At 35.4% G+C, this 27,990-nt stretch overlaps 2 protein-coding genes and 1 long non-coding RNA gene across 7 annotated transcripts; all 3 read left to right on the forward strand.

Moving 5' to 3' along the window:
* The first annotated feature begins 801 nt into the window (after positions 1-801).
* Positions 802-11,399, forward strand: LOC132274088 (protein CLT2, chloroplastic). Of its 2 annotated transcripts, XR_009470326.1 has the most exons (11): positions 802-1,300; positions 2,655-2,800; positions 3,167-3,204; positions 6,858-6,973; positions 8,015-8,114; positions 8,219-8,254; positions 8,369-8,419; positions 9,221-9,344; positions 10,410-10,535; positions 10,634-10,935; positions 11,024-11,399. XR_009470326.1 is itself a non-coding variant. In XM_059775254.1 (10 exons), the coding sequence occupies exons 1-10, from the start codon at positions 903-905 to the stop codon at positions 10,780-10,782; spliced, it is 1,284 nt and encodes a 427-aa protein (XP_059631237.1). In that variant the 5' UTR covers positions 802-902; the 3' UTR covers positions 10,783-11,399. The 2 variants fall into 2 exon arrangements, 1 of the variants encoding a protein (XP_059631237.1); XM_059775254.1 differs by having other exon boundaries at positions 10,634-11,399.
* A 298-nt stretch (positions 11,400-11,697) lies between these two features.
* LOC132274089 (uncharacterized) lies at positions 11,698-16,144 on the forward strand. 4 transcript variants are annotated; one of them, XR_009470329.1, is made up of 4 exons: positions 11,698-13,708; positions 13,950-14,531; positions 14,628-14,765; positions 15,700-16,144. It is a non-coding gene; the product is annotated as an uncharacterized LOC132274089 (long non-coding RNA). The 4 variants fall into 4 exon arrangements; XR_009470327.1 differs by having other exon boundaries at positions 13,945-14,531; positions 15,700-16,143; XR_009470330.1 differs by having other exon boundaries at positions 11,701-13,708; positions 13,945-14,020; positions 15,700-16,131.
* A 410-nt stretch (positions 16,145-16,554) lies between these two features.
* LOC132274090 (UDP-glycosyltransferase 91C1-like) lies at positions 16,555-18,287 on the forward strand. Its single transcript, XM_059775255.1, has one exon. It carries the CDS (start codon positions 16,774-16,776, stop codon positions 18,214-18,216), a length of 1,443 nt encoding a protein of 480 aa, XP_059631238.1. The 5' UTR covers positions 16,555-16,773; the 3' UTR covers positions 18,217-18,287.
* Positions 18,288-27,990: the final 9,703 nt, after the last annotated feature.

A 27,990-nucleotide genomic window follows, 5' to 3' on the forward strand; every position in this document is an offset into this window, starting at 1 on the left:
TATATTTATACCTTGTGGGATTTTTAATGTTATTTTTCGAGTTTTTGAACTTAGAGCTCATGGTTTAAATAAGACAATAGAATGTAGTCCGAAATTCACTTGAATGTCTAAGTAAGTCACTTCTGCCAAAATTTTCTTCTTACTTCAACTTTGCAATGGAAGAAGAGAGACCAAGTGGGATAAAATGAAGGTCAGTACAATTTTTCATGTGCCAAAACATTTTCAAATCTCAAGTTGGGTCTAAACAAAAAAAAATTATAATCCGTCGAATTTGGTACGAGGTAACAAACAATTACACCAAATACGAGAGTAAAAATTTGTCAACCCAAGTGAATAATTATTAATACAAGATGGATAATTATAAATATGAGGATATGACAATTTATGAGACAATCTAACTGTAAATTATTATATTTAAAATAATTTGAAGCTGAATAACCTTTCAGTCCACCAAATCAGCATCAATTTTTCATCCAAAACTCAACTCAAATTAAAAAATTTGAGCATGGATTTTATTTCTCTGCCAAATGTTCAAGGTGTGATTTGAAAATAATAAAAATTATTTTAAAATTATAGACATGACAATAAAATATGGGATATGAATTCAAATATATCCATAACATGTTGGGTTTGACATTTTCGCAGAAGTGTCCGTCCTAGCTATCAACCCATCCAACTCATTCATTGGTGTTTATAAGGTGTCGAGTCGGGTACCGTGTCCGACCCGTGCTTGTAAGAAATCAACACGTCCAACTGATTCGGGTTGCACTCTCGCGCGCTATCAGCGTTTTTACCGAAATGTCTCTGCTTTGGTAGTCAGTTGGTACCTCCTCTCAGAGAGTCTGATCCCTCACACAAACACACACACACACACAAACTCACACACATAGACCTTTTCTTTTATGGCATTTACGTGCATATCTTCGGTTCAATCGGTCCACTCCAAAATCCCAATCCATCAGAGCTATAGCATCAATCGATTAAACTATCATCACTCTCCCATTGTGATGAGTTTTCGCCAAAGCCCTAGACAATCTGTTCATCTCCTTTCAAAGTCTTCACGCAATGATTTCAAATTCCATCCTAGAAAGACTCGCATTCAACGATATTCACCAACAAACCCTAAATTCACGATCCGAGCTTCGACCAACAAGTCACAAGTTTCATCCAACACTAAGCTCATCATTGTTAGCTCTGCAATCACCATAACATTAGCCGTCGCGAATCGAGTGCTCTACAAACTTGCCCTCGTTCCCATGAAGGAGTACCCTTTCTTCTTAGCTCAGGTCACGACTTTCGGGTAATTCTCTCATCGAATTCTCATTTTCAGCCTATTTAGAAAACACACACACACATACGTATTCATGTAATATATTCATATTGATGCATATGTGGAAATTTGATGCTGCGTCTGATCTAGTCTTGTAATATTTTGAGTTAAATGTGGAGAGTTGAATTTTGATATGATATTGAGAGAATGATAATTATTGATATTTACTTCTTTTTTTTTTTTGTCTGATTCTGATTATATGCATAAGCTTCAAAAACTTAAATTTGGTAACTATAAGGATGATTTCAGAAATATTTCAATAATCAGTATCAAATGCATTATGGTGGATATGCTATAACACTAAGCCGGCTCCAAAATTTCTTGTACTTATGAAATGTCCGAATTATATCCACCACTTTGAATATTCATTGAAGGTAAAAGAGTAATTTCAGAAAAAAACTACTACCTCCGTCCCAAATTAGATGTCCTGTTTGAAAACCGCGACTCACGGTTTCCCAAACAGGACATTTTTTTTGGGAGGAGGGAGTATATGGTTTTAGCTAAACACAATTATGGGAGAGAGTCATTTTCTTTAACAACAGTTACATCTCCAGTATAATGACCCTAAGAGGATAGTAACAATACGGTTCCATCTTAGTGTGTGCTTCCAATCTGGTATAATAGAAAAGCAAACTAAGTTTTGTATTGGCTAGGATTAGATTATCACATCGCAGGGTGCAGGCTCATAATGTATTTAACATTATTAATCACAGTCCAATCTGGAAATAGGTCAGTTTGAATGGTTTGTTGACACTATTAAGCACATAAGCAGACATATGGGCAACTATTGGAGTTACCGATACAAATCACACCATTTTTCCTTAAGTTGGTCATTTTCTTCGAAGGGAAGGGATTTCAGGAAGGTCCTTTGTTGATTTATGATGTGGAATTGGTTTTATAGACAAGTGATGTGGTGCACTAAAGTAAGTCTTTTCTTTAGAGGGTTTTGTTTTGAAGACTTAAGAGAGGTACAAAGTATTCTTAAGACAAAAGGGGATTTCTCTGCGCCAAGCTTGTGTTATCTCAATTAGAGGGTTCTCATTACCTTATCTGATAATGATAAAATGCAAGTTTTTTGGTATGTTAATTTTGGATTGAAGCGGAATCAATATAAGAACTTGGAGTTGAATGTATAGGTACCACAATTGTTAAAGTTGGTAGTTGGAGCATGATACTATTCATCATAGTATATTTCTTCTTTCCCTTTCATTGAGGTTCACTTCCTTGAGTATTTATTACATTGGTGCTAGTAACTTACCATTTTGATCATCCTAGTACACTTGAAACAGTGTCTTGCAAATGATACTGGTTCTGTTATACGCAGGTATGTTGTTATATATTCTTCTATACTGTATATAAGATATCGTGCCGGGATTGTAACTGATGAGATGATGGCTATTCCGAAATCACGTTTTGTGTTCATTGGTATTTTAGAAGCCCTTGGAGTTGCTGCCGGGATGTCTTCTGGAGGTACTGTATACTATTTATTTTAAGACAGATCATCAGATTTCGAGTTTCGTAATGGTGCCAAAGAAAATTTATATATGATTGTTAAAGTAATTAGTTGTAGATAGTTTCAATTTCTTCAGAAGTTCAGATTTATTATTATTATTTATATATATATATATATATATCATCTACATTTTTTTCCCATCATGTTCTAGTCATGATGATTGTCTTTTAGAGCATAGGGTGTGTTCAGCAGGTTTGCTACTGGATAAAATCCAGAGAAAGCAAAAGCGAGATCAAAATGTTTCGAAAATGAGAAATATGGAATGAGATAGAATCTGGAGTTCAATTATGGCCTTTGTACTGAATTTTATATATTTTTTACAGCCATGCTTCCTGGACCAGCTATACCTGTACTAAATCAGGTACTGTTAATTATATGAAATAGTTTGAAAGAAGATTGGTGACTAAACCAATTTTTGTATTTAACGAGGGCTCACCCTGAGGGCTATTACATATAGTAGTCTGTTTGAACTTTGAACGTAATGTTGTTTCTCCTTTTATGTCTATAAATCTCTTTTGGTTGCTTACTTCAATGTTTTCGTGTTGTTATTTAAATCTGATATAAATGTGCAGCTATGCAGTACCCATTAATGCAGTGTTTTAAGAGCCAATTACTCAAAATTTGTTGAATTGATGGCCTTTTTCTTCTTGAGTTGTCTTATGATCTGGGAACTAGCTTTATGAAATTTCTTCTGTAAGATATTTGTATATTGGAATTTTATTTCAGAGTTGAGTTTATACTAGAGTGTGAACAAAAAGCAGTTGTAAGTCTTGTTGGTCTTGAGTCCTTGCCAGTCGCCTTACTGATGAAGATAAAGCTCAGAGTGAAATCGAAGAATGGAGATTGAAGTTTCATCAGAATATCTCAACAATGTGCTCCATGATATTCAGTCACTCTTAGGCAAACTTAGGAAATAGGTTGGTAAAGGCTTATAAAATTTTGGACCACTTTTGACCTAGGTTTTGAACTTGTTTAATTGCATAATTTTTTTTTAATTGACCTTCATGCATTAGGAAACTTTCTAAAATGTTTTTAAAAGTAAACATATGTTTTGGAAACTCTTGGTAAAGGCTTATAAAATTTTGGACCACTTTTGACCTAGGTTTTGAACTTGTTTAATTGCATAATTTTTTTTAATTGACCTTCATGCATAAGGAAACTTTCTCAAATGTTTTTAAAAGTAAACATGTGTTTTGGAAACTCTTGAACAAGATTTGAGTGAGCCTTGATCGATGCCTACATCAGGTGTTGTAAGTTTGACCTTTATGTCCTTTTGAACTCGTACTTATTCCATACTCAGAATGTAGTTGTGATGTTTATATGATCAGAAAATAGATATGATAAGCTTTCCAATAATATATCATATGCTTATTTTTTAGTTTGTTTGTCAACTCAATAAAGTCCAAAAAGTCAAGGTCTTCTTTCGCAGTCTTTGAAAAATTTTCAGAGTGAAGTTGCACCTGTGAAACTTTGTCCAGTAGGGAGTTGCACCAGAGGAACTTTTTCATGCATCGGTCCAACTTGCCCATAATCAATTTTGACTAGTTTTTTACACGATTCAAATTCGAATTAAATGAGAACTCAACCAAAACATGTCCAAAACATTCCTAATGGATTCATAATCATTATAGGACTTGAATAAAGGTTTCTAAATCCTACATAAAGGAGTTTGTGGTAGAAAGAGAGAACACACAAAAGAGTAGAGAAGGGATACTTTGGAAAATGCTTACTCTTTTTCATTAATTTTTTAGGCTTTGTTCATCACATAGTTGGGATTTTATTAGAGACCATTCATACTACTTTATGATTGATCTGAGAGCATGGAGCTTCATTTATTTTAATGCATCAACCGTCAGTTAGGTAATTGTTTGCATGCTCTTGTGGAAGAACATGGATGTTTGATCACCAGGAGAAACGGTCATCATAAGGTGTTTGTGTTAACATGGATCAGTGTTGCTGGTGATTCCGAAGGCACTAGAGTCGAAGGACACTGACCCGTCGAAGGTAAACCAACGGCTAGTGATTACAACGGCACTTGAGTCAGCGACTCATGAAGAGCAATTTCGAAGGCACTAGAACTTGTACTCGTTCTCGATATAGTGGATTAGTTTGCATGAGATGACATAGTCTCCATGATTTTTTCTCGCTGAAGTTTTCTACGTAAATAATTTAATTGAATTAAATAATCAACTCAGTGATAATCAAACAATAAATAGACCTATTCATCCCCCTCGAGGTCTTGTAAGTTTTCGTTGGCATTAGTCTCAAGTGGTATTAGAGCTTAGCATCTGGTATCATTATTTCCTTCATCTTCTTCCTCATAAAAAAGTATTCCTTAATTGCGCAGCTCTAGGTTTGCTGAATTCTACTTAGGGTTTAGGGATTGGTGAGGCCATTTGACAATTAGGTACATCATAATTTTGGGACATGTCATTTGTCAAACACTTAATATATGGTTTCTAAATAGGCAAGAGGATATATACAGATGGATGGATGGATGGATGGATAGATATTGTACATGAAGTTTATGTCCAATATAAATAACATTAGAATTCCAAAATCAACCCTCACTGCTAGGAGAATTGGCCAAGATGAAGGCTCAGAAACTGCATGTCTCAGATTCCTCTTTCCTTAGACGTTCCCAATGCACATGGTTTGGGGAGACAGGGTATGCATGCATCTATTGGAATTAATCATCACTCAAAATGGGTTGGGGAGAACCTTGTGTGAAATGGGGAAACAAATATTATATTCCCAAAGTAATCATAGAGAACAATACTTCTTAAAAAATTAAAGATAATAAAGAACAACTATTGACCACCAAAGGCTGTAACCTAGTGGTATCTCCTCTACCTCACAAAGTGGACGGTGAGGGTTCAAGTCCTATTAAGGGAAAATGGGTGAGTGTGAGTTTCTTGCCAAGGGAAAAAAATAATAATAATAAATAAATAAAAGAACAATTACTGTGAAACTGGTTCATCTAGAGACTGATATTAGTGCCCCCATAAATGTGGGTCAAGGTTGTGATAGAAAATGTACCTACGGTTTAGGCAATATATATATAGCTTGATTTGGAATAAGGATTTGTTTGACTGAATTTAGGTTTCCTATGAGATCATTAACCTGGTATTTTTTCTAGATTTCTAATGCATCAGAATTAGACTTTGCAATTCTTTTAAAGTACAAAAATCACTGTCCAACAAACATTATCCAATTTTCTTTATTGGGTATGCTTGGGGCTCTGTTGGCATGCGCTTACACTGTCAACTAATAGGTTGGGGTTTGGAACCATTCAAATTCTGAGGCAGTTCAAACTGAGGTTACGAGGTATCATATCACTTTTTTCCCTTGTATGAAAAACAGACTTCACTTGATAGAGGTGGAAAGATCCGTTTCTTTATATGCCTTGTCCTAATGCTTCAACCGGACAGATCAACAGCTAATCTATAAACAATAAATATTCTCAAGCTAACTTCGTTAGCTTGGCCTAAGAATCCTGATTATGTCCCGATGCCTTTGGATTTCTCTCCATATCTTTTCCAGAGGCATCCTCCATTCAGTCTGTACATAATCTTAGAGGATCTGCATGACATTGTGACAGCGTAGCATGCAGCCACCTGAAAAAGCCCTATCTTGAAATTCAAATAAGAAATGAAAAGGATTCGTGTACAGTGTTTGTGTCATTGCTTTTCTGGGATGCAGAGCCTTTAGTGTCTTCTGATAAGGCTTTATGGCTGCTGCAACCTGGCAAAAATTTTCTCCTTTACTGGTTAATTCACTGTCTTATCCATGCTAGGTATATGTGTTAATGCATAAGGTTACCTGGACATTGACAAGAATTATGTTTCTGAGTAAGAGATTATGGATATATTATGCTGAGAGTGGAATCTTAATTAAATGGTTGCTGAATTTATTATTTCGTTTATAGAATATAGATACAAGTCAGAATAAGGCCTTCTATTATATTGGCAATACGCTATCTCCTCAAGACTGCTATCTGAAATTTTCTTGCAGACATTTTTGGTGTGGCAGTTGGCATTTTCTACCCTTCTTCTGGGGAGAAGGTACTCAACAACTCAAATTGCTGGATGCTTACTCGTAGCTTTTGGTGTGATCACGTCAGTTGCTAGGTATATCAGTCTATTCTCTCAGAGTTCTAGAATTCTTAAAGTATCTAAAATTTCAAATTGGTACTGTGCCTTCACATACGATGTTGTGGGGATGATATAGATCTTATGAAAGGCACCACGTGTGATTTATTTGGATATTGTACATGGTGGACATCTTTCATGGATGAATCTCAGCAAAGATTTGAGCAAAAATGCAAGATGAATCTGAGCAAAGATTGGCAAAAAGACTAGACGAATCTAATAATATAAATGACATCGTTTACATGGTTATAAGATGATTTCCAGGAAAGGTATACTTATGAGAGGATTGGGTTTCTACTAATGTTTGTTCCTTCTAACAAATTTAATTTTGATGATAAAGACTGGCAGATTTTATTTTCAAATATTGGAAAGTGATATTGATCATATTCATCTTTTCTTCAAAACCATGAACTCTGTACGGTTGGAACATGATTGATCTGTTTATAGTGTTATCGTTGTCATTTTGATGTCCCCATGGACCAGTTTCTGTTCCATGTTAGTTTTTTCTAGAAACTTATAACTACATTTTGCTCATATGATCTGTATAACTGGCAGTCGATGACAGTTGATGAATGACATAAAAAGGAGGGACAAGAAAAAAATAACATAAATGTCATTTATATAGGATCCCTCTCAAATGTCAGTGCAGGTGCTCAAACTCCATCATTGCCTTCTTGTCATTAACTGTATGCGCGTTTGATGCACCAATATAAGATCTGAAATGGTTCTCAACAGCAGGAAATCCTTTTTGACGAAAGGGAATTTTGGTTTCTCTGTTCACCTTTTATTATACCCTATCCCAGATGGTGTCTCTTGTATTCCCAGAAGATGACCTTTTATTGATTACATGGAAGCATGGTGATTTTCTGGTATCTGAGGGGTGCTCGCCCTGCTCTGGGAAGCTGATTTCAGAAAGTTTAAACATTTTTTATTCCTTTCCATGTGTGTATCTGTCTTTGGATGTTGTTATCCTTGCCCCTTATCATGATTTGTGCCCTTAATCTTTTTGTTTAATTGTAGTGGATCAGACACTGGTCAAATGCTATCTGGAATCGGGCTTTTGTGGCCAGCATTAATGATAGCTTCAAGTGCTTTTCAAGCTGGTGCATCCATCCTCAAGGTATGCATCTCCTCTTGTTCATGCTGCAACCCGCGTAGTCATATTTACAAGGGTAACCCTTATGAGTGAAATAACTAACTTTGACTAAGTGCGCATTTCAATAGGAATCTGTTTTTGTTGATGCTGCAATCCGCTTGAAGGTATGGCTAAAAATTTTCCCTTTAGAAAATATTCACTACCTTTTACTTGGTCAACAAATGATTTTTTGTGATTGTATGATTTCCTTCTCTTAAAATTTCTCAATCATAATGCAGGGAAAGTTGCTTGACATATTTGTTGTCAATTCATTTGGATCTGGATTCCAGGTAATTTTTATAAGGGTTGCTAGGTAAACAAACAAATTTTATTCTCTCCCCACCTTCTCGGCATGTATCAGTCTTATAGTCTATTAATTGGCAAGAGTATATGGTAATATTGGTTGCCAAAAATCACTGCTAGTCTATGCTTGAAATCACTATATTCAAATTCTTGAGCTAGTCTGCATGACTTTGTCAAAACTACGTTGCTAATGCTACCAACTGATCAACAGTCTTGCCGATCCCATTTGATACAACTGTAACAGTAAGTGCATTTTAGTATGAAAAGATGTATAGTTTTTGGCCATATTATAAATATGAAAGAGAAAATTTTCTGGAAGTGTTGACGCATAAATTGTCATAGTTGATCCCTAGTAGCATGACCCTTTGCCAACTAGGCAGGGTACCAAATCCATACATATTTTAAGGCCCGTTTGTCCAGATGGCAACAGGACAGTTGCGGAAAATGGTAAGCATTAACACCACTCTGAATGTGGAACAAGGTTTTGTTTGGTTGTGTTTAGCACAATTGGGAAGCTTAGTTATCGAAAATTTTTGGGCAACTCTATATCTAGTTGATTATTTGACTAAGCTGTACACATCCATTCCCCCCTGCTTATTTTGTAGAGTAAAAAGGCTGATCTTCTATTGGCTCACCGTATTTAATCCCAGAAAATTATGAATTCGTGTATGGTTAGTTGTGTTGAACTTCACTAATGTATATTCATTAAATTTTTACATGGGAGAATCTCAATACGTTATCTGTCATTATTTCTCATTGTTATTTTTTAATTTTTTGGACACTTGTAGGCTCTCTTTGTACTTCTCTTTCTACCTTTCCTATCAAACTTGAAAGGTATACCGTTTTCTCAGCTCCCTTCATACCTTAAGAGCGGTGCTGGTTGCTTTTTCAGTATTGGTGCCAATACACCAGGTAAGCTCCTTCTTTCCTTGATAAAATAGGATGGTGCAAATGGAAATAAAAAATTAGATGAAGGCAGTATTTTCTTTATAGAATTTAAAAGTAGGGCTTTTGCCTCCTATGAGAAAATTTAGTCAATGGCTTTGGTTCTACTTTTAAGAAATTTCCATTGTTAATTGTGAGATCACTGTCCTGCACTTTACCATTTCCCGTGTCCATTCCTTAATTCAAATCTAAAGTACAAAATCTTTTAACACTGTCCTATCTGTTCCAAAGTTCTTTCTATTCATTCTCCAATTCATAAAAGATTTAATTTCTATATCAACTGATTGGGTTCCAAGTATCATATATCATATTATACAATAGGACATGTTTATATAACTTTTAAGGATTGATTTGAGATCTTATTATTTTATCAAGTAGAATAGTCTGAGCATCAATATCATTTGGGAAAGAGTTGGGAAGCCAAATTATATCACATAATAAGTTTAGCAGGTAAAGGATAGGCAACAATGGAACAATGATGTAGTGAAGAGAATTCTTTGGAAAAAATATTGAAATAAGTATTTAATTGCTTCCTATCATATAATAAAAGGGGGAACTCGTACTTTTCTGTGCTCTGCATTCCTACTTTTCTAGTCTTATCCTATGTCGAAGGGCACTTCTCTAAATTATAATTTCCGTCAATTTATGGTACAAGAGTAAAAAGTTGGGAAATTTGCTCATCACATACGGTCTTGGATATGATGGTTTGATGATGTCGTCAATTGTATGACTGAAATTTGGTTTGATGGGTCTGAACTTTTTGTTGTCGAAGTTGAAGACTTGTCCCTAAACCAATGCCACTGGACTTTGCACTGGCAAAAAATCAGTTATACAGATGCTTATGATGTAACTTATGACATAAATGCATGTACTGTGATTTTTTCAGAACTAAATTTAGCTTAAACTGGTTAATTGGAGGGACGTCATCATCCATGTCCAAAACAATGTATCATTCCCACTGACAAATGGGATGGTATCAAAAGATTTTGTTATCTCCGGTGGTGGTTCTTATTTCTTTTTCACTGGTGTCAGGTTGTGATGGGGCTCCATTGTTGCCCCTACTTTATATAGTAACAAATATAGCTTTCAACATATCACTGCTCAACCTGGTAAAAATTTCCTCAGCGGTTGTTTCTTCTCTTGCTGCGATGTCATCAGGTTTTTTTTTTTCTCTCTCTCTCTAACACGCGCACACATGTATATACAGATACATGTTGTATAGCCTTGTACTAATGGGTGCTTTTGCTTTTTTGCAGTGCCATTATCAATATATGTTCTTTCGCTTCCATTGCCATATCTCCCAGAAGGTGCCAGCTTAAGCCCCCTTTTCGTTTTTGGTGGTATGATTCTCTTGGTGGGTCTCATTCTATACAACGTACCTCGGCCTCTAAAGCAGGAATTTTAAATATCCAAGGTTGCAATTTTGCAAGTGTAAGAGATATATACATCAAATACTTGTAATTCTCTCAATGTAAATCTTGGTGGGTCTCATTCTATACAACGTACCTCGGCCTCTAAAGCAGGAATTTTAAATATCCAAGGTTGCAATTTTGCAAGTGTAAGAGATATATACATCAAATACTTGTAATTCTCTCAATGTAAATCCTGTAGTGTCGTTCTTTACAAAGATATTCATTCTTGTACAGTTAAACCCTTGCTGTATGTTGCATTGGACAATGCACTGTGTGCAGAAGGAAGGTTTAATCAGTCCATTTTGAATCAAATGCTGTGTCACGATAGACCTTGCCGACTCTTGATTCCTTTGGGCTAATTTGCTCCAATTCCAATTCCATGCCACAAGCTCCAATTCCATGCCACACACTGTTCTTAACAACTTCAATATGACTACTTTTTTCGATATCATTCATTAGATTTACTAGTCTATGTAACTAATGGTGCTTAAGTGGTTGTATTTTTTAAGGGAAAATATGTTGACAGATGCATTTTTGTATTCTGTAAGAACTTGATTGTTATTTTTCCAGTACATGTAAATAAAATCACCTTGTAGCTTGTTTTGCCTCTTGCTTGGTTTGTCAGTTGGGAAATAAAAATTATTTTTAGAGAATTATAAAATACAAATTATCTGATTTTTTTATAATTGAGATTTTAGGAAATAATTTTTAAAAAATTAAATGAAGCAGAATTTTTTTTAATAATATTTTAATTTTTAATTTTTTAAAAATAAAAAATTATTTCTTGAGTGACAAGTTCAACTAGACGATACTCAACTCATTTGAACTTAACATTCGTTCAAAATCCAGTCTTGAAGATGTGAACTCATTAATCAGTTGGATAATTTTTTTGCAAATTAAATAAAAAATAATAACCAATCCTCGGGAAATCACTTCTCTCAGATAACATGTTATGATCCTTCTTTTCCTTCAATGGAAGGAAGCCCATCTCCTGATTTCCTTCCATTTTCCGTTCCGTCAAAAGGAAAGGTAAAATAGTAACTACTCATTACATTCACAATATAACAGTCATCGTTCTCAATGACCCCCCGCCCTTCCTCTCTCTTCCATTCTCGTAGACACTTCTCACTCTATACTGCTTTCTTCTCTACACAATCACAGCCTTCACAACCATCACTATCACTATGCCCTGCACATCAACCACTGATAAAAGACACAAACACCCTCCAAAACCATCAATCACAGACAAACAACAAAGACCCTTTTCACTACCTGAAAGCTTTCTCTACCCTCGCCACAACCCTCTCCAAAAACCCTAGAAACCTCAATGCTCTGAGCGCTCTAGACTCTCTGCTGTCTCAAACCCATCTCTTCGATTCGGCTACTTCAGTGTTTGTAATTCATTGTTTATCTCAATTGAAGAAGCTAGGAAGAGCGAAATCTGCGATTTATAATCTTAAAAGCAAAGGTGAAGTCTCTGATTACTTTATGTACAGCTTAGTAATTGATTGTTTGGTTAAAGATGGTAAGATCGACGATGTTGAGACTGTGTGGAATGAAATATGTGTCTCTGAATTGTCGACAATTCGACGATTTGGTGTATCGGATTATGTTATACATGTATGCAAGTTTGGTGGGGTTTGTGAGATTAAGAGTATTTGTGAGAGAATTTTATTGGGTTGTGGGTTTTGAAGAAACAGAGCTATATTGCTTTGATTGGGGCATTGTGTAGAGCAAATGAGGGATTGTTAGCGAAAGAGATTGTCAGAGAAATGTACAATAATGGGTTTATAGTTGATGATTTAACTTGTTTTGTGATGTTTCAGTCTTTCTGTAGAAATGGAGATTTAGACGAAGCTGATTTGATTCTGAGGAAATTGGTGAAACGAAAGTACCATCTTGATATATTTATATATGGGAATTTTATACATGGGCTTTGTAAATCGGGTAAATTTAGAGAGGCTAATAAGCTGTTCCGAAAGTTGATTCAAAGAGATTGTTTGGGGGGTTCGAAAAATGTTGATTTTTTGAGGGAGGGGAGGAGGGTAATCTTCCAATTAAATTGTGAGGGTGCAGTACCGGAAATAATAGCTTATGAGATGTATTTTCGGTCATTATGTAATGTTGGAAGGCTTGATGAGGCTGAAGCATTGCTGAAGAAGATGATGAAGAAGAGAGCTGTGCCTGAAATTTGTGTATATGGCTTCTTTTATTAAGGCTCTATTTCGGGCTGATAGGGACCAAGATGCTATGAAGTTCTTTAATGTTGAGAGAAAGAAAGGGATTGTTCGAGTTGATGAGATTGCGAGATTTATCATCATGGGGCTATGCAAGAGGGGTAAAGTTGATGCTTTCAGGATTTTTGATGAGGTTGTGACGAGTGCTGGGATTGTCAGTTGTACAGGTATATGGAATGGTTTGCTTGGCAGTTATTGGAAATTAGGAAGAGTCGCTGAAGCAGAGAGCTTGTTTGAGAGGTTCCGGAATGGTAGTTTTGGACGGCCTGGTGTATTAATGAGTATTGCAACACGGGAGATGTTTCTAAGGCACTTTACTTATTTGAAGAAATGTTAACTAGTAACATGGGGTTTAACGGAACATTATATGAGATGATCATTAAAAGATTATGTGCGTGTGGGAGGGTCAAGGAAGCACTTAAATCCTTGAATGACATGATTCAAGATGGACATTTAGTTTTCTTCACAAAATGGAAAGTACTTTTCAAATCATTTACAGAAGTAGAACATGGTATTTCTTTTGGGTTTTGAACACGTGGGAAAACAATTGGAAGAAAATGTATTTCTTTATTGGAATACTTGCATTCGCAAGACAGGAGTTATGTAGTTGATCCCATTTAGTTGGGGGAAAGATTTTGTTGAGTTGAGTTGTGTTGAGCGGTACTTGCATTCACAAACTCAGGTATGATCTTTTTTCTTTCAGAATTAAAGAGATTGATTCTGTATTCATTGTTGTGTATATATTTGTGTTTGTATACATATGTATACTTATGATGTGAATTGAAGACTTGGTATCCCACTACATAGATGCAGGCAATTGGCTCAATAGATAGGCCATTTAATTTTTAAACTCAACCAGATATCATTTTTCTAGTTCATTGGAGGATGTGGTAGCTTATCAGATCTAATCTTTGGCAGGATAGAAAAGATTATTGGAATGTGCTTTACAACGATGTTGCAGACTTCACTCATGATAACTATTGAGAGTTTAATGGTGATGAATTCTTTATTCAAATTGAGATCCCATCTCACGAGTATATGGAGATGTTTACCTGCTTTTGCCAATTCAAATTATTCAATTTTTTGTATATGGAATTTTGTTATTAGAGTTGCGCACTTTCAACTGTAGAAGTCATGCAGCATATTTATGTTTTCCACAGCACATAGACCATAGTTTGGGGTTGTATGTTTTCATCTACTCTGCCACTCCCAACTGTTGGATTGGCAACATTTCTTATTGACAACATGTTGGTACCACAGAGACGCGGTCAACTTGTTTTCGATACATTTCATAAATATCTTTAAAGTACTTCCTGTGCATGCATGAGATTCTACAATTACACGTAGTTCACCTTTCATGCTCTCAAAATTTATTCAAAGTCGTTGCTTCCCCTTTCTCTCTCTCTCTCTCCAAACGCAATTTTGAAATTCAGATAAGAATGAATTGCCAGTGGTATGACACCTCTTCAAGTTCAAGTACATGTTTCATAGAAGAGCATTGTTTGGTAATTCAGCTCATGGCTTTATCTTGTTTATATCCATTCATGCTTGATTCCTTTGGAACACGAAGGAATCTAACTTTATTGCGATACTTGATTCAGTGAAGAGGAAAAATGTGTGGACATGGTGGAATTGCAGAATGCTCGTGTACGGTGGAATGAGAGTTCAGAGTGCTATTATGTATGCAACAAATCGACAGTGTCTTCTTTGTGTGTGATGGTGGTGGTCTCTCATGTAAGGTATATTTCTAACTAAATAACTTTTTTTTTTCTTTTTTTTGAATGATAGATTTTGACTCTAGCAGACACATTATTGATGCAATAATGCCTATTCAGCTTTTCCTTATTCATGTTTGATTCGTGAAATTTGTAAAATCCCAAAAATAAGCCATGGTTTGATCCTTCTTTTTGCCGTTTGCTGGAAGAAAATTTAGTCTCTATATATTGACAAGGTTTATATATAAACAATATTGATATTTATCTTAGTACAAATTTGTAATTTCAAATAAAATAAAAGATATGGTTTGTAAGAGGAAAAATATGGGTGCAATTAGGACGGAAAAGAACACCTTTTTTTCTTTTTATTTTTTTATTTTTGGGTGGCATTTGCAAGGCTTTCATTTTGTTTCATAGCTTTTGAAAATCTATTCTTATATATGGAAAGATGGTTCAGTTTTCTATAGTAGGTCTCACAATGATGTATTCAATCTCTCTTAACATCTTCATCTAAAGAAGATCAACACTAGATTTTTGCATATTTTCAGTTCAATTCTTGTTTTCCCTAGTCTCTTTCCCTTTCTATGACAGAAGATCACGAGAATTGAATACAATTGTTCCATGTAAATTTTCTAATCGATTGGTTTAGAATTGATGCACTATTCTAAAATTTTCTAAAAGAGGAGAGACTTCTAAGAGATTTTTATCTAAGGACTAGTAAAATCTAGATAAACATTTTTTTTTTTTTGAAGACAAATGACGTGTGAAAAATGTGTACAAATATACAAGATATGTCAAAAGGAAAATTCTAAAAAATTGTAATTCTAGAATAATTTAGAGAAATTAGGAGGGAGGAGTGGGCTATAAAGACTACCAATGTTGGCCATGCAAACAAGTCTATGAATCTCCACTAACCATTCCAGCTATAATCTAACAAAATTAATATGTTGATTTTCAGATTGGGGAGATGTCAGTCAACCCCACAACGCGAACAGTATGATACGACAACCGATGGAAAGGACGGCAAAGGTGGTGTTGGGTGCGGCCATCGGAAGTCAAATGCAAGAACTGCAAACTCTACTTAGTTTATTAATAATTTTAACTAGTGTATTAATAATTACCTAACGGATTAGTAATGAATAAACACACGTAATTTAATTGAATTTGACTTTCATTTTTCTTTAACCTAATAGTATAAATTTGGCTGACATTTTGATTCTTTGAAGCTAACAGAATATAAAAAAATAAAAAAATAAAAAAAAGTTCATGCACATGGGGCAAGTGAACTTTGAACGTTTGGGTGACAATAAAATCACAGATTTCAAAGTTTGAAAATTTTCAGATTTTTTATTATTATTTCTTTTTAAAACAACTCTTTCAACTTGGTAAATTTTGGAATATCAATTAGTTGCAAATTACACATTTTGCGGCATAAAATTGAAGTTTTGGAATTAAAATTGGTGAAATTTAAGAAAATTTTAGTTTAATTTTGTGAGTTATTTTTTTCTAATTCCACCGATTTTAATTCTAAAACTCCAATTTCATATATTGCGAGTCAAAACCAAAACGATTAAAAGATATTCGAATTTAAAATTCATTCAAAGATATCAATTATCCATTAGACCGTCATTACGAATTATTTTTCGAGTATCTTTATCACCATTTCACATAAAGATATTGCAAGTTTTTATTTTTGGGTAAGATAGTAAAATATTACAAGGTTCAAAGAAGACGGCTAGCAGGAATTGTGACAATATAATATACATAGACTTGCAGCATCCAATTTTGAATTTTCCTACTAACATTTTGGATACAGACCCCACAGTTCCATTAAAATAGTGTTACATCCAACTATATATTTCTCTCTCTATATAATATGTTCTTTCTCTCTATATAATATGTTTTTTGATGTATTATTGATGCAATATATATATATATAGCTGCACTAGCCAAACAAGGTGACTCAGGTCGTTTGGCCATTCATGCTCTTACTTCCACAACTTCTTGATGAGGTTGGTCTGCTAATCTTCCAATGGAAAGTGGTGATGCACTTCATGTGGTGATGTTTCCATGGCTAGGCATGGGCCATTTCATACCCTTCCTCAACCTCTCCAAGTGCTTAGCGCAAAAGGGTCACCATGTCTCCTTCATCTCCACCCCAAGAAACCTCCAGAGACTCCCCAAAATACCCCCAAACCTAGCCCATCTCATAACCCTAATCAGCCTTCCATTGCCCAAAGCCAACCACTTGCCAGACCATGCAGAGTCTTCCATGGACATACCACACCACAAGCAACAGTTCCTCAAGATGGCCTTTGATTTGCTACAACCACCATTAACCACCTTCCTCGCGACCACCACCCCAGCCCCAGATTGGATTGTCTACGACTACGCCTCTCCTTGGGTGCCCAAACTCGCCGCCAGGCTCGGCATTTCACGAGCCTACTTTAGTCTGTTCACAGCCGCCGCAATGGCTTATATCGGACCGCCTTGGGCGTTGTTGAGTGATGAGTATGCTCGAACAACACCCGAGGACTTCACGGTCGTGCCCAAATGGATCCCGTTTGAATCCGATATGGCTTATCGTCCCCATGAGGTGTTAAAGATTTTTGAGAGCTCCGACGAGGACGAGCTTGTTGGGTCTCAGATCGAGGCTGCTACGTCTGATATTGAACGTTTTTGTCTTTCAATAGGTGAAAGTGATGTGGTTTTTATCAGAACTTGTGTTGAATTTGAACCGGAATGGTTCAATCTTATTTGTGAACTTTACCAAAAACCTGTTGTCCCAGTTGGTGTTTTGCCACCATTTTGGGACAATAATGAGACAGGTAGTGATGATAATAAATTGGTTGGTGTTAAAGAGTGGTTAGACAAACAGATTGTGAACTCGGTTGTTTATGTGGCATTTGGAACTGAGTCAACACTGAGTCAAGTAGAACTCACTGAGTTGGCTCTCGGGTTAGAGCAATCGAGGATACCTTTTGTTTTGGTACTAAGAAACCCAACCGGGACAACCCTCAATACGATCGAAATGCTACCAGATGGGTTTGTGGAGCGGGTCAAGAGTCGTGGGGTGGTCTATGTAGGATGGGCACCTCAAGCTAAGATACTGGGTCACTCGGCGATTGGTGGTTTCTTAACTCACTGTGGTTGGAACTCGATCATCGAAGGGCTTGGACTCGGACGGGTTTTGATTCTCCTTCCTCTGTGTAATGAGCAAGGGTTGAATGCCAGGTTGTTGAATAATAAGACACTCGGGGTGGAAGTACCAAGGAACGAGCAGGATGGGTCGTTTACTCGTGACTCGGTGGCTGACTCAGTAAGATTGGCAATGGTAAAAGAAGAGAGCGAGGCATTGAGAGAGAAAGCAAGGGAAATGAAGGCTTTGTTTGGGGATAAAAGTGTAAATGACCATTATGTTGATGGTTTTGTACGTTATCTGGTAGAGAATAGGACATCTCGATTAAGGGCCTAAATATCCCTTTCCTTTTATGGAGGCCAATTGAATTGAATAAAGAAATTGTTCGGTTGAAATTTTTTATTACATTTTTGTAATAAAAAATGAGTCTTGAATAAGTAGTTCATGGGCGATCAAGAATTCAAATTTATAAAAACATGATTAAAAAAAATGATTGAAGAATTGATTTTATCAGTCCGGCCACGGATCAGATTAGTTATTAATCCTAATCCGATCCACTATTAACTGATTAGACAAATCTTAATTCGCCACCGATCCGTTATCTTACGGATTGAATTTGTATAATAACGGATTGGATCGAATTGAATCTGCGGATTGAGTTTTATTTAAATTATCTATTATTATTTTATATAATTAATATTATTTATTATTTATTTATATTTTAACCATAACTTAATATATAAAATCTTAATTTATTAATATTAATTCATATATTTAATAATTATTAACTAATACATCCATAGACTCCGTTAAATTATCATTAATTAATTAAATTAACTAATATATTCTTTGAATATATATATATTTCACGGATGAGATCAGACTCATGGATCGAATCGAATTTTTAACAGTTCAATACATGATTCAATCCGTGAATTACGAATTCGATTTTTTTAAATTTGTCACCGATTGATGGGTGTAACAATTCGATCCGATCCAATCGCGAATTATTTACCCATTCCTATATTTATGAGATAATTAATAAAATATTACTCCTAATAAATAATCCCAGAGTGCGTGTCATTTTCTAATTACTCTATTTATTAGGTAATCATTATGCTGTATTTATGCCCTTCCTTGCACGTTATGCTTGGTCAATCTGTTGCACTGGCCACTAAAAACAATTCCAAGGCCATTATCATTATCATCATGAGAAAACCTATGCTCAAGCCCAAGGATCAAAGACTCCAGTCAAGAACATGACTAAAGATTTGATTTTATCAATAAGATCTTTTGAGTGTTTTTTAATTAATATGGGGATGAGAGCGATTGGAGTTTATTAGAAGTAGAGAGGCTTTAACTGTGTTCAATTAGGAGATGAAGCTTTAATCAAATTTTCTGAAAAAAAATGGGCATAGTTTTGTACAATTGTCAATATTCCCGAAAATGAAAAACCATTCTCAGAAAATTAAAGAAACCCCCTTCCTGAGATGAGTTTGAATAGTGACAGTTCCTGTTAACATCACTAGTGCTAATCTACTTAAGAATCAGCTTGTGGTGATAATACATTCTCCAAGTGATAAAGTTCTCAGAAAATTATATTTTCTTCCTTTTTCTCTGATTTAATTTTCTTTTCTTAAGTATTATCGGACTAAGCAGCAACACAAACAACAAAAATAATAATGGAAGTGTCACCGACATACACCTTGAAGGTATCAATTGCTACTTGGAAGTGTCACCCGCAAACGGGGCTGGTATCGATTGTGAATTTGTTAATAATTAAATAAGACTAGTACGAATTTAAGCAAACTCGTACCATACTTACTCCGTTGTCATCCCTATTTAGATAAGAGGGGGCAAAGGGCCAAACAAATCAGGTTTTGAGAGTATATTTATTAATTTTTTCTTGAAATATAGTAAGTGTTTCTTTCCTTGATTTTCTTTTCTTTTCTCTCCCCTTTTTTCCAAACAAATCACAAGAAGTTAGGATTTTGAGAGTATATTTATTAATTTTTTCTTCCTTTTTAGTGTATATTAATTTTTGATTCATTTCCAACTCTGTACTTCGGAGAGAATATTTTACTATGCACGTAGGAATTTCATGATACTGACTTTTGAAAACCAAGTTTTCATTATCAAGAAGTTGAATTCCCAAGCAGTGTGGCAGCCCAAAGTGGATTTGTGTGTGTATTCCATATACTACTAATTGTATTCTATAAAAACCTCTCCATACTTGGAGCCCTTCATCATCCATCCAACCAATTGCCCTCTTATAGTATCAAACCCACAATGAAATTTCACAACAAATTTCTTTTTAATTTCAAACTTCTATTATTTCCCATCATCATCATCCTTGCAGTGTTGCTTTCTTTTTCTGATTTCACTGCTTGTGATTCTTCTTCTTATTCTGCAGCTCCAATTAGAGAAAAGGAAAGAGAGGCTCTTTTAAAGTGGAAAGCCAGTCTTCACAATCAAACCCAATCTCTAATTCTATCCTCTTGGGCTCCAAACACCAGCAGCAGCCCTTGCAATTGGGTTGGGATTCATTGCAAGAAGGGTGAAGTTGGGTTCGCCACATTGCCGATTGTGATGCCGAGAGTTGTGTTTGGCGGTACGATGCCTGTTGATGTTGTTTGAGGCCCCTGAGATATATGTATCAATGGTGCCAAAACACGTTGAAATATGGATTCATTGGCGTGGGATGTTTCAGCTCGATCTAGCTTTGATTAGCAGCGGTTTCAAGTTTCTGACTCAACTTATCTATTTGAGCAGTCAGTGACTTCATCTCATGTATTTGAGAAATCAAAATTTGATTTGACTCCCCCATTTGGGACTTTACCTCATCAATCTGAACTTGTAGGCCATCCATTTTCTGCATGATTGATTCCAATACCCGAGCCAAAGGAACGTCGGATGGAATAAATGAATTGACTTCATTAGATTCGCCTATGCCGATTTGCTGGTTCTCTTATTAAGTGTTGTCACCTGTACCCACACCTTTTGAATTTCTTAGCCTAGGAGGCATAGTTACTATAATTTACTCACCTAGTGGGGTCCCACCGGGATGTTGACGCTAAAATCGACTGGTTAGATTCGATTCGAAATTATTGTAAAACGGACATGTCAGAACCAATTATATGGTTCGAGTGTAAATATAATTGGTTCGAGTGTAAATAGTCAATTGTAGTCTCTTTGGGAACGTTAACTTTCAGTAAAGAAGAGAGAGATTAAGAGAAAGAGGGATAGAACGAGATACTGATAGAGAGAGAGAAATAAAAATAGCAAGAATGTTATTTTGGGAAAGGTTTGAGAAAGCAATAACAATATTAAAATGATTCTGAGGGTGCTGAACATTGATCTTAACATTCCTCTTTATTTATTTATATAATAATGTAACTAGAAATCCTACACAAGTATTCTAATTGTATTATAACTCTATAATATAATTGAATAATTATTCAAATTGAACTATCCTAGATAAATACTGGTACTTTAATTTAAATGGACTAAAAGATAACTACCAAAAAACAATCCCTATCTATCATCTAATTCAAAATGTGTCTTTGCATGCAAATTGAATTCCACATAAAACATACAACTCCATAGCCGAATCAAAATATATCCACATCATCGGGCCACAGTCCAAAAATACATTTATTTTCTCGGCCCATATGACCCATATACCAAGTTGAATCTTGGAAAAATTATATTTTGGTGACCAAAATTAAACATAATTGTTTGATAGTGACCTTAAAGTCAAGAAAAGGTGAATAGTGACCAATGTTAAAACTTAATTGATATTAAGTGACTATTTGAGGATAATTTGGTCAAAAATACTTAAAGATTTGATAAACATTTTAAAAATAAATTTTAGATGACGAAATTACCATCCAATACAAATAATAAGTCATTGAATTCATCCTCCTACTCTCACCTCTCTCTGTCTCTCTAATCCAATGTTTTCTCTATTCTAACATTTTCTTTTTTCCCTTTTTAGTTTACAATTTACCAATTTAAAAAATTAAGATTTCTTTATCAACATTATCTCTTTTCTACCATTTATCTATTTTTCAAGGCTCTTCACCATGAACGCTCATAAAATTTACAGTGGCAAATCATATTTTTGAAACACCCATTAACAGTTGGCAAAATTATGAAATTAATCAATAATGGTCATTATTTCTTAAACTATAACTAAATAGTATTAAAAAATTCCTAAAAATTACAATCTTATATCTTAAGGAAGATCTCTCAGACAAATCAACTTGTAAAGTATAACAACTATATCTTGAAAATAATGAATAGGGAGAAAATTTACAATTTTCTCATCCTGCCTCTTAGAACCTTGAAGAAAAAGATGTAAAACATCCGTCCTCAGTTCTCTCCTATCTTGATCTTCTCTAAGTGTTTATTTAGGTTAATGTAGAGGATAAATTTGTCTACTTACATAATAATGTATTATAAGAAGGTTATTTAGATAATAAACCATCATATGGTTACTTAATATCAATTAAGTTTCAACATTGGTCACCATTCACCTTTTCTTGACTTTAAAGTCACTATAGAATAATTATGTTTAATTTTGATTACCAAAATCTAATTTTCCCAAAAAATTATTTAAAGGAATAGCAGGGAAAAAAAATAAGAAAAAGAAAAAATATATATGACAACTTAAAAAGGAAAAAATTAAAATTTAATTTAACAAGAAAAATTTAACTATTTTTAAGGAATTTGAAGAGTAAATTAGAAGAAAAATAAATAAATAAATAAATAAGAGAGAATTTTAACAACTAATAATTTTAGCGAGGGTATTATATAAAAAATTTGATATACATACATATAAATATATAAAGAAATCTATATGTATAGTGGACGGACCAGAGCGGGGGCAAGTGCACCCTAGACATATACTGACTTCACCGTGGTTGTCCTAGACTTGAACCTTTATAAGCTCTCATGTATGGTCCTTCATGAGTGTACTAGTTTAGTAAAATATGGCTAGGTGCCGGACGTAACAATATGCTAGGTACAAATAAAAGGTGGGGAATACAAGCATTGTTAATAGACAAAGAGTCGATAATATCCAAAAAGAGGATTGAACGGACACTCAGAAATGTAAGTAAAATCATAGCAGAAAGACAATACAAGCTGCATTGGGCCAAAATTGGGCCCAGTTGTATGAAGTTCTGACATGTTATTTGATTCTCACTATTGAAGTTTCGTTAAATTAAATTTCTTTCCTTACCCAAAAAAGTAAAAATAAAATAAAATAAAATAATGATCTACTTGAAGTTTCATTAAATTAATTTTTTTTCCCCACCCAAAAAATAAACTAAAAAATCAAAATTACTCCTTTTTTTTTTTGGATTAACACAATTGCTCAAGTATATTACACCGTTTAGAAATTGAGATGCCTCAAGGAAGTGTGTGAATATATATATATAACTTTAATACAAGTTGCATCTACAAATTGAGGTGGCCTTGAGCAAGTGTGTGCATCTCTTTGTGTTTGTGTGAGGGTGTGTCTATATATATATCACAAACACAAAGAGATACACACACTTGCTCAAGGCCACCTCAATTTGTAAATGCAACTTGTATTAAAGTAGTGTTGCAATTTTTAATATTTTTTGCTTTCATTTGTCCTTGTATTGCATGAATGCATTGAATGGACCTTACCACCTACTTCCTACTTTCTAATGCAACTCTTTTTATAAGCAATATGTTGACTCAGGCTCACGCATATCATGCTAATTAATTATTATTTAAAAAAAAAAAAAAAGTGTTAGATTTAAAAAAAAGAAGGAAAAAAAGAAATAATATGTCTTAGAAATAAATAAAGAATTCCAAAATCTCAACCACTTGAATAGATTGATCACTGCAGGAAAATTATTGTCTATGATCGGACAAATGAACTTGTGTATAGAACACCACAACACAAACTGATTTTCTCAGTAATTTTTTTTTTTTTTTTTCTTTTAAACTGGCAAATCACCAAAAATAAGTAAAATGGTTAAGTGTGTTGGGGATAGAAAAATAGGGAGGGACATAAAAAGTAACCCAGCCATATTATACCAAATTAAAACTAGAGATTTAACCAAGTTTAATTTGCTTTTACCAATAACCAAAAATGAAAAACTCAAGTGAAAAGTGAAAACTTTGTTGTAAATTTTTTGTTAAAAGTGGTGATTTTTCGAGCTAACGTGACACATGTTTGGAAAATCATGTCAGTACGCTTAAGGATTAATCTTACTTTAAGGAGTAGGTATTCGGTGTGCGCGATGTATCATGCACTGGACACTTCAGAGTTGTCCGTGCGCAACACGCGTAGAAATGGAGGGCTCTGATGGACTGGTATACTGGACACACCGAATATGTTCTCCACTCCAATGGTGATAAAATAATAATAAAATAATAAGCTGCTGATTTTTTGTGAAATTGTATTTTTTTATCTGGCAAAGTAAATAATTTAGTTCAAGTCACTCTTAAGAACAAAGTGAGCTTGTGTGAAATTTTTGTTGGTCATATATTTTGTTTTTATTCTCTAAGAAAGTTGTTTCTATATTTTGCCTTGCAGACACTCTTTTTTATTTTTTGTTATCCCGACAAAATATGTCGGGAGGGAAACTGAAATACAAGTACACCCACTACAGGACTTGAATACAAATACACCTGCTGGTTAAAAAAAATTAATTAATTAAAAAAAGAAAAAAAAAAAAAAAAAAAAAAAGGATGAACCTGAAAAACATTTTGTTATTGGCAGGTCAGAACTACTCTTGTGCCACTGGTTGTATGACTCCAATTTTTATGTCAATTATTGGGGGATTGTTGTCACCAGTTTCCAATCCAATTCGTCCCATCCACACGAGGTTGTCCCCTCACAATGAGGCATTGTCCACCCCATTCCCTCACTAAATTAATTGGGGAGTGAATCCCCTTGAATTTGGAGGGTTCCGTGTTGGATGGAGTTAGAAATTTGTTTGACAAGAGACACTAATATATGATAAAATAAATTTTATAAATTAGAATTTAATTGGTGAAAGGTTATAAAGTACGGACACAAGATACGAGTAAGAACTATATGGTAAGATAAATTTAAAAAAAAAAAAACAAAAATAAAAATAATAAAAAGGACATGAAAGCGGCATAGATATGTCAAAAGATAATAATATAATATTTTATTATATATAAAAAATAATTATTTTTATTCATTTTATCCACATTATCGTGAATGAAAGCATTAATTTAAAATTTAGAGCATATTGTCACGGGCCTAGAGATTTGGCGCAGCGGCACGGCCCGTGCAGCACTAAAGCGTTGCTTCAGCTCGCGCAAGCGCCCTGGTCAGCCACCACGACCTGCCCTCCCAAGGATATATGCTGACTAGTTTCGGCCTGCCATGGCCTCATCAGGGGAACGGCTCCAGCTCCCGACCAGTTTGTGCAGGGATGGCCAACTCCCTTCTTCATAGTCAAGTCCACGACCAGTGACAAGTTCCTCGCACTTAACCGAGTCGACCTACTTGAACTCTGAAGAGGTTCCATCCTGTGCTCCTGCACGCCCCTTCCCTGGAACCATTCCCAATCAAACTCTGCTCTTTGCTAACCAGCATGCGTGTCTTCCATTCTCCAAGCGTCTTAGGAATCACTTCGTGACACTCTCCCCCACCCAAATCTTGCGACGCCCTCGTCGCAGTGCGGCGCTTCACTACTGCGTCCACTCCCTTCCAAAGTCTGCCTCCATACAGTATGCTCGCCTTCCCACCATCGCTTCCTTATGCAGCTCCCTGCACTGCACTCGCCCAATGATAAGCCTCGGACCAAGGGGATGTCCACTCCTTAAGGATGTGACACTTCTCCGTCATGCCGCCTCCGTGATATCCCGAGCAAGCAAGGGCCTCCTGCCGACTTAATGCTCGCCCTTCACCATGGTTTGCATCACCCAAGGACTAAGCATGAACTTTGGTGTGCGCGGCCCTCCGGCCCTCCAGTACGCAACTTCGACAGACGCCTCTTCCTAGGGAGATAGAGGCTCTCCCCCCAACTGCATTGATTCCTCCTCATCGACGCAACTTCAGTGCACCATCTTCATTCTCTGACCCCTCCCGGATCGACAAGGGGGCACCCCACTGTGCTTTACTCCAAGTCCTGCTCTGATACCATTTGTCACTGGTCTAGAGATTTGGCACAGCGGCATGGCCCGTGCGGCATCAAGGCGTTGCTTCAGTTCGCGCAAGCGCCCTGGTCAGCCACCACAACCTGCCCTCCCAAGGATATATGCTGACTGGTTTCGACCTGCCATGGCCTCGTTAGGGGAACGACTCCAGCTCCCGACTAGTTTGTGCAGGATGGCCAACTCCCTTCTTCATAGTCAAGTCCACGACCAGCGACAAGTTCCTCGCACTCAACCGAGTCGACCTGCCTGAACTCTGAAGAGGTTCCATCCTATGCTCCTGCACGCCCCTTTCCTAGAACCATTCCCAGTCAAACTCTACTCTTTACCAACCAACATGCGTGTCTTCCATCCTCCAAGTGTCTTAGGAATCACTTCGTGACAATATACACAGAACCCCACCACGTGAACCATATATTGGGAATCTTGAGACTATGTAGCCCGTTTTGTGCTCTATATTGCCGACCAAAAGGACGTAGTGTTGGTGCACAAGACGACTTCATGCATGTATCCCAAAGCTTATCTTCCATATATTGGAGCTCCACAATTCTCATTTTGTATCTCGTGTTATGTACCAAAGCGATAAAGTTAATGAAAAAACTCTTTCATGCATCATTCCAAAATAAATTTATGGTGTCGATAGACAATATTAGAACATGTATGATATAAAGTAATCAATGTTGGCTTGCACTTGAAGTAAGTGATGGAATTCATTTTCTAGTAGCCACACTTTGAAATTCTCTTTTGATTAAAAAATAAATAAAAAACTATTCTTGAGAACCATTCATCTTTAATTATTGCCTTTCTTAAAGTAGAAAATGTCCCAAATCTTGCTTTATTGTTGATCTCCAAAAGCCAATCACGAGTACATGTGCAAGTGGGGGAGTTTTAAAACTAGGAAATTAACCTGAAGAACTGAAATTTGTGCTCCACTTAGGAAGTAGGGTCACTTATCTACATTATGATTCGAGTCAATAAAGTTAAATAATTGATTGATGGAATGCATTATCTTTATTATTTATTTTGGTTATTGTACTATACTAGGAGATAGAGTTATATATTAATCTTCATCTGTGGAAAATATTAGCCAAGGACAACATTTATTTTATTTATTTATTTTATTTGCAAATAACTTATACATCTCTTATATTCTTAGACTATAAATTGGAGTCTTAGAATTGGAATTGGAATTGGAATTATAATTGGTATATTAGATAAAAACAATTAAGAAAATTGAACCAAATTTTTTTCAAATTCCACCAATTTTGATTTTCAAACTTCAATTCCATACAGCCGAACAAACCCTCGAGATAATTGAATTGTCAACTTCAACTTTGAGAGGATGAAAAAGTGCCACTAGAGTACAGCTTTTAATAAGGACAATATTTAAGAAATGTTTCTATTAAATTAGAGATTAGGAGGATAATTAATTAATATTCCTAAGAGCTTCTGTCATTTATCAAGTAAAATGTAACCCAAAAGGACCACAGACTACGAGAAGAAGTGTTAAACAGGTTCCAAATATGTTGTAGGAAACCCCAACCCACTTTGATTCTTAAGCCTGCATCTTAAGATTTGATCCAAAACCAAATAAAGGATCTTAAAACTATGTCTACTTTATCCACAACCCTATTAAGGAGGACCAGTAGACTTGAATAGTAAGGGCTTATCTTATCAATTGCACCTTGACCCTTTTTAATCGTCTTTAATTTTTTAAGGATTCCAACTTTACAAGTGGGACGTTAGATTCTGATGGGAATTAAAATGGGGTATATATGTATTTGGTGTTAGTACCATTTAATAACTTAAGTTTTATCTCGTTGAGTATCCGCCCCACATTGTCCCATTTAGAACAATTATGTAGGTAGTTATATGGTTTTGGAGTGGGGATATGAGTTCGGATTGAAAACAGGGTTTCGAGTTGGGGATTGGGAAAGA

This window comes from Cornus florida, unplaced genomic scaffold (assembly GCF_030987335.1).
Source record: "Cornus florida cultivar Cherokee Brave unplaced genomic scaffold, ASM3098733v1 CherokeeBrave_3.0.0_Hap2_Chr09, whole genome shotgun sequence".
Classification (NCBI taxonomy): Eukaryota; Viridiplantae; Streptophyta; class Magnoliopsida; order Cornales; family Cornaceae; genus Cornus; species Cornus florida.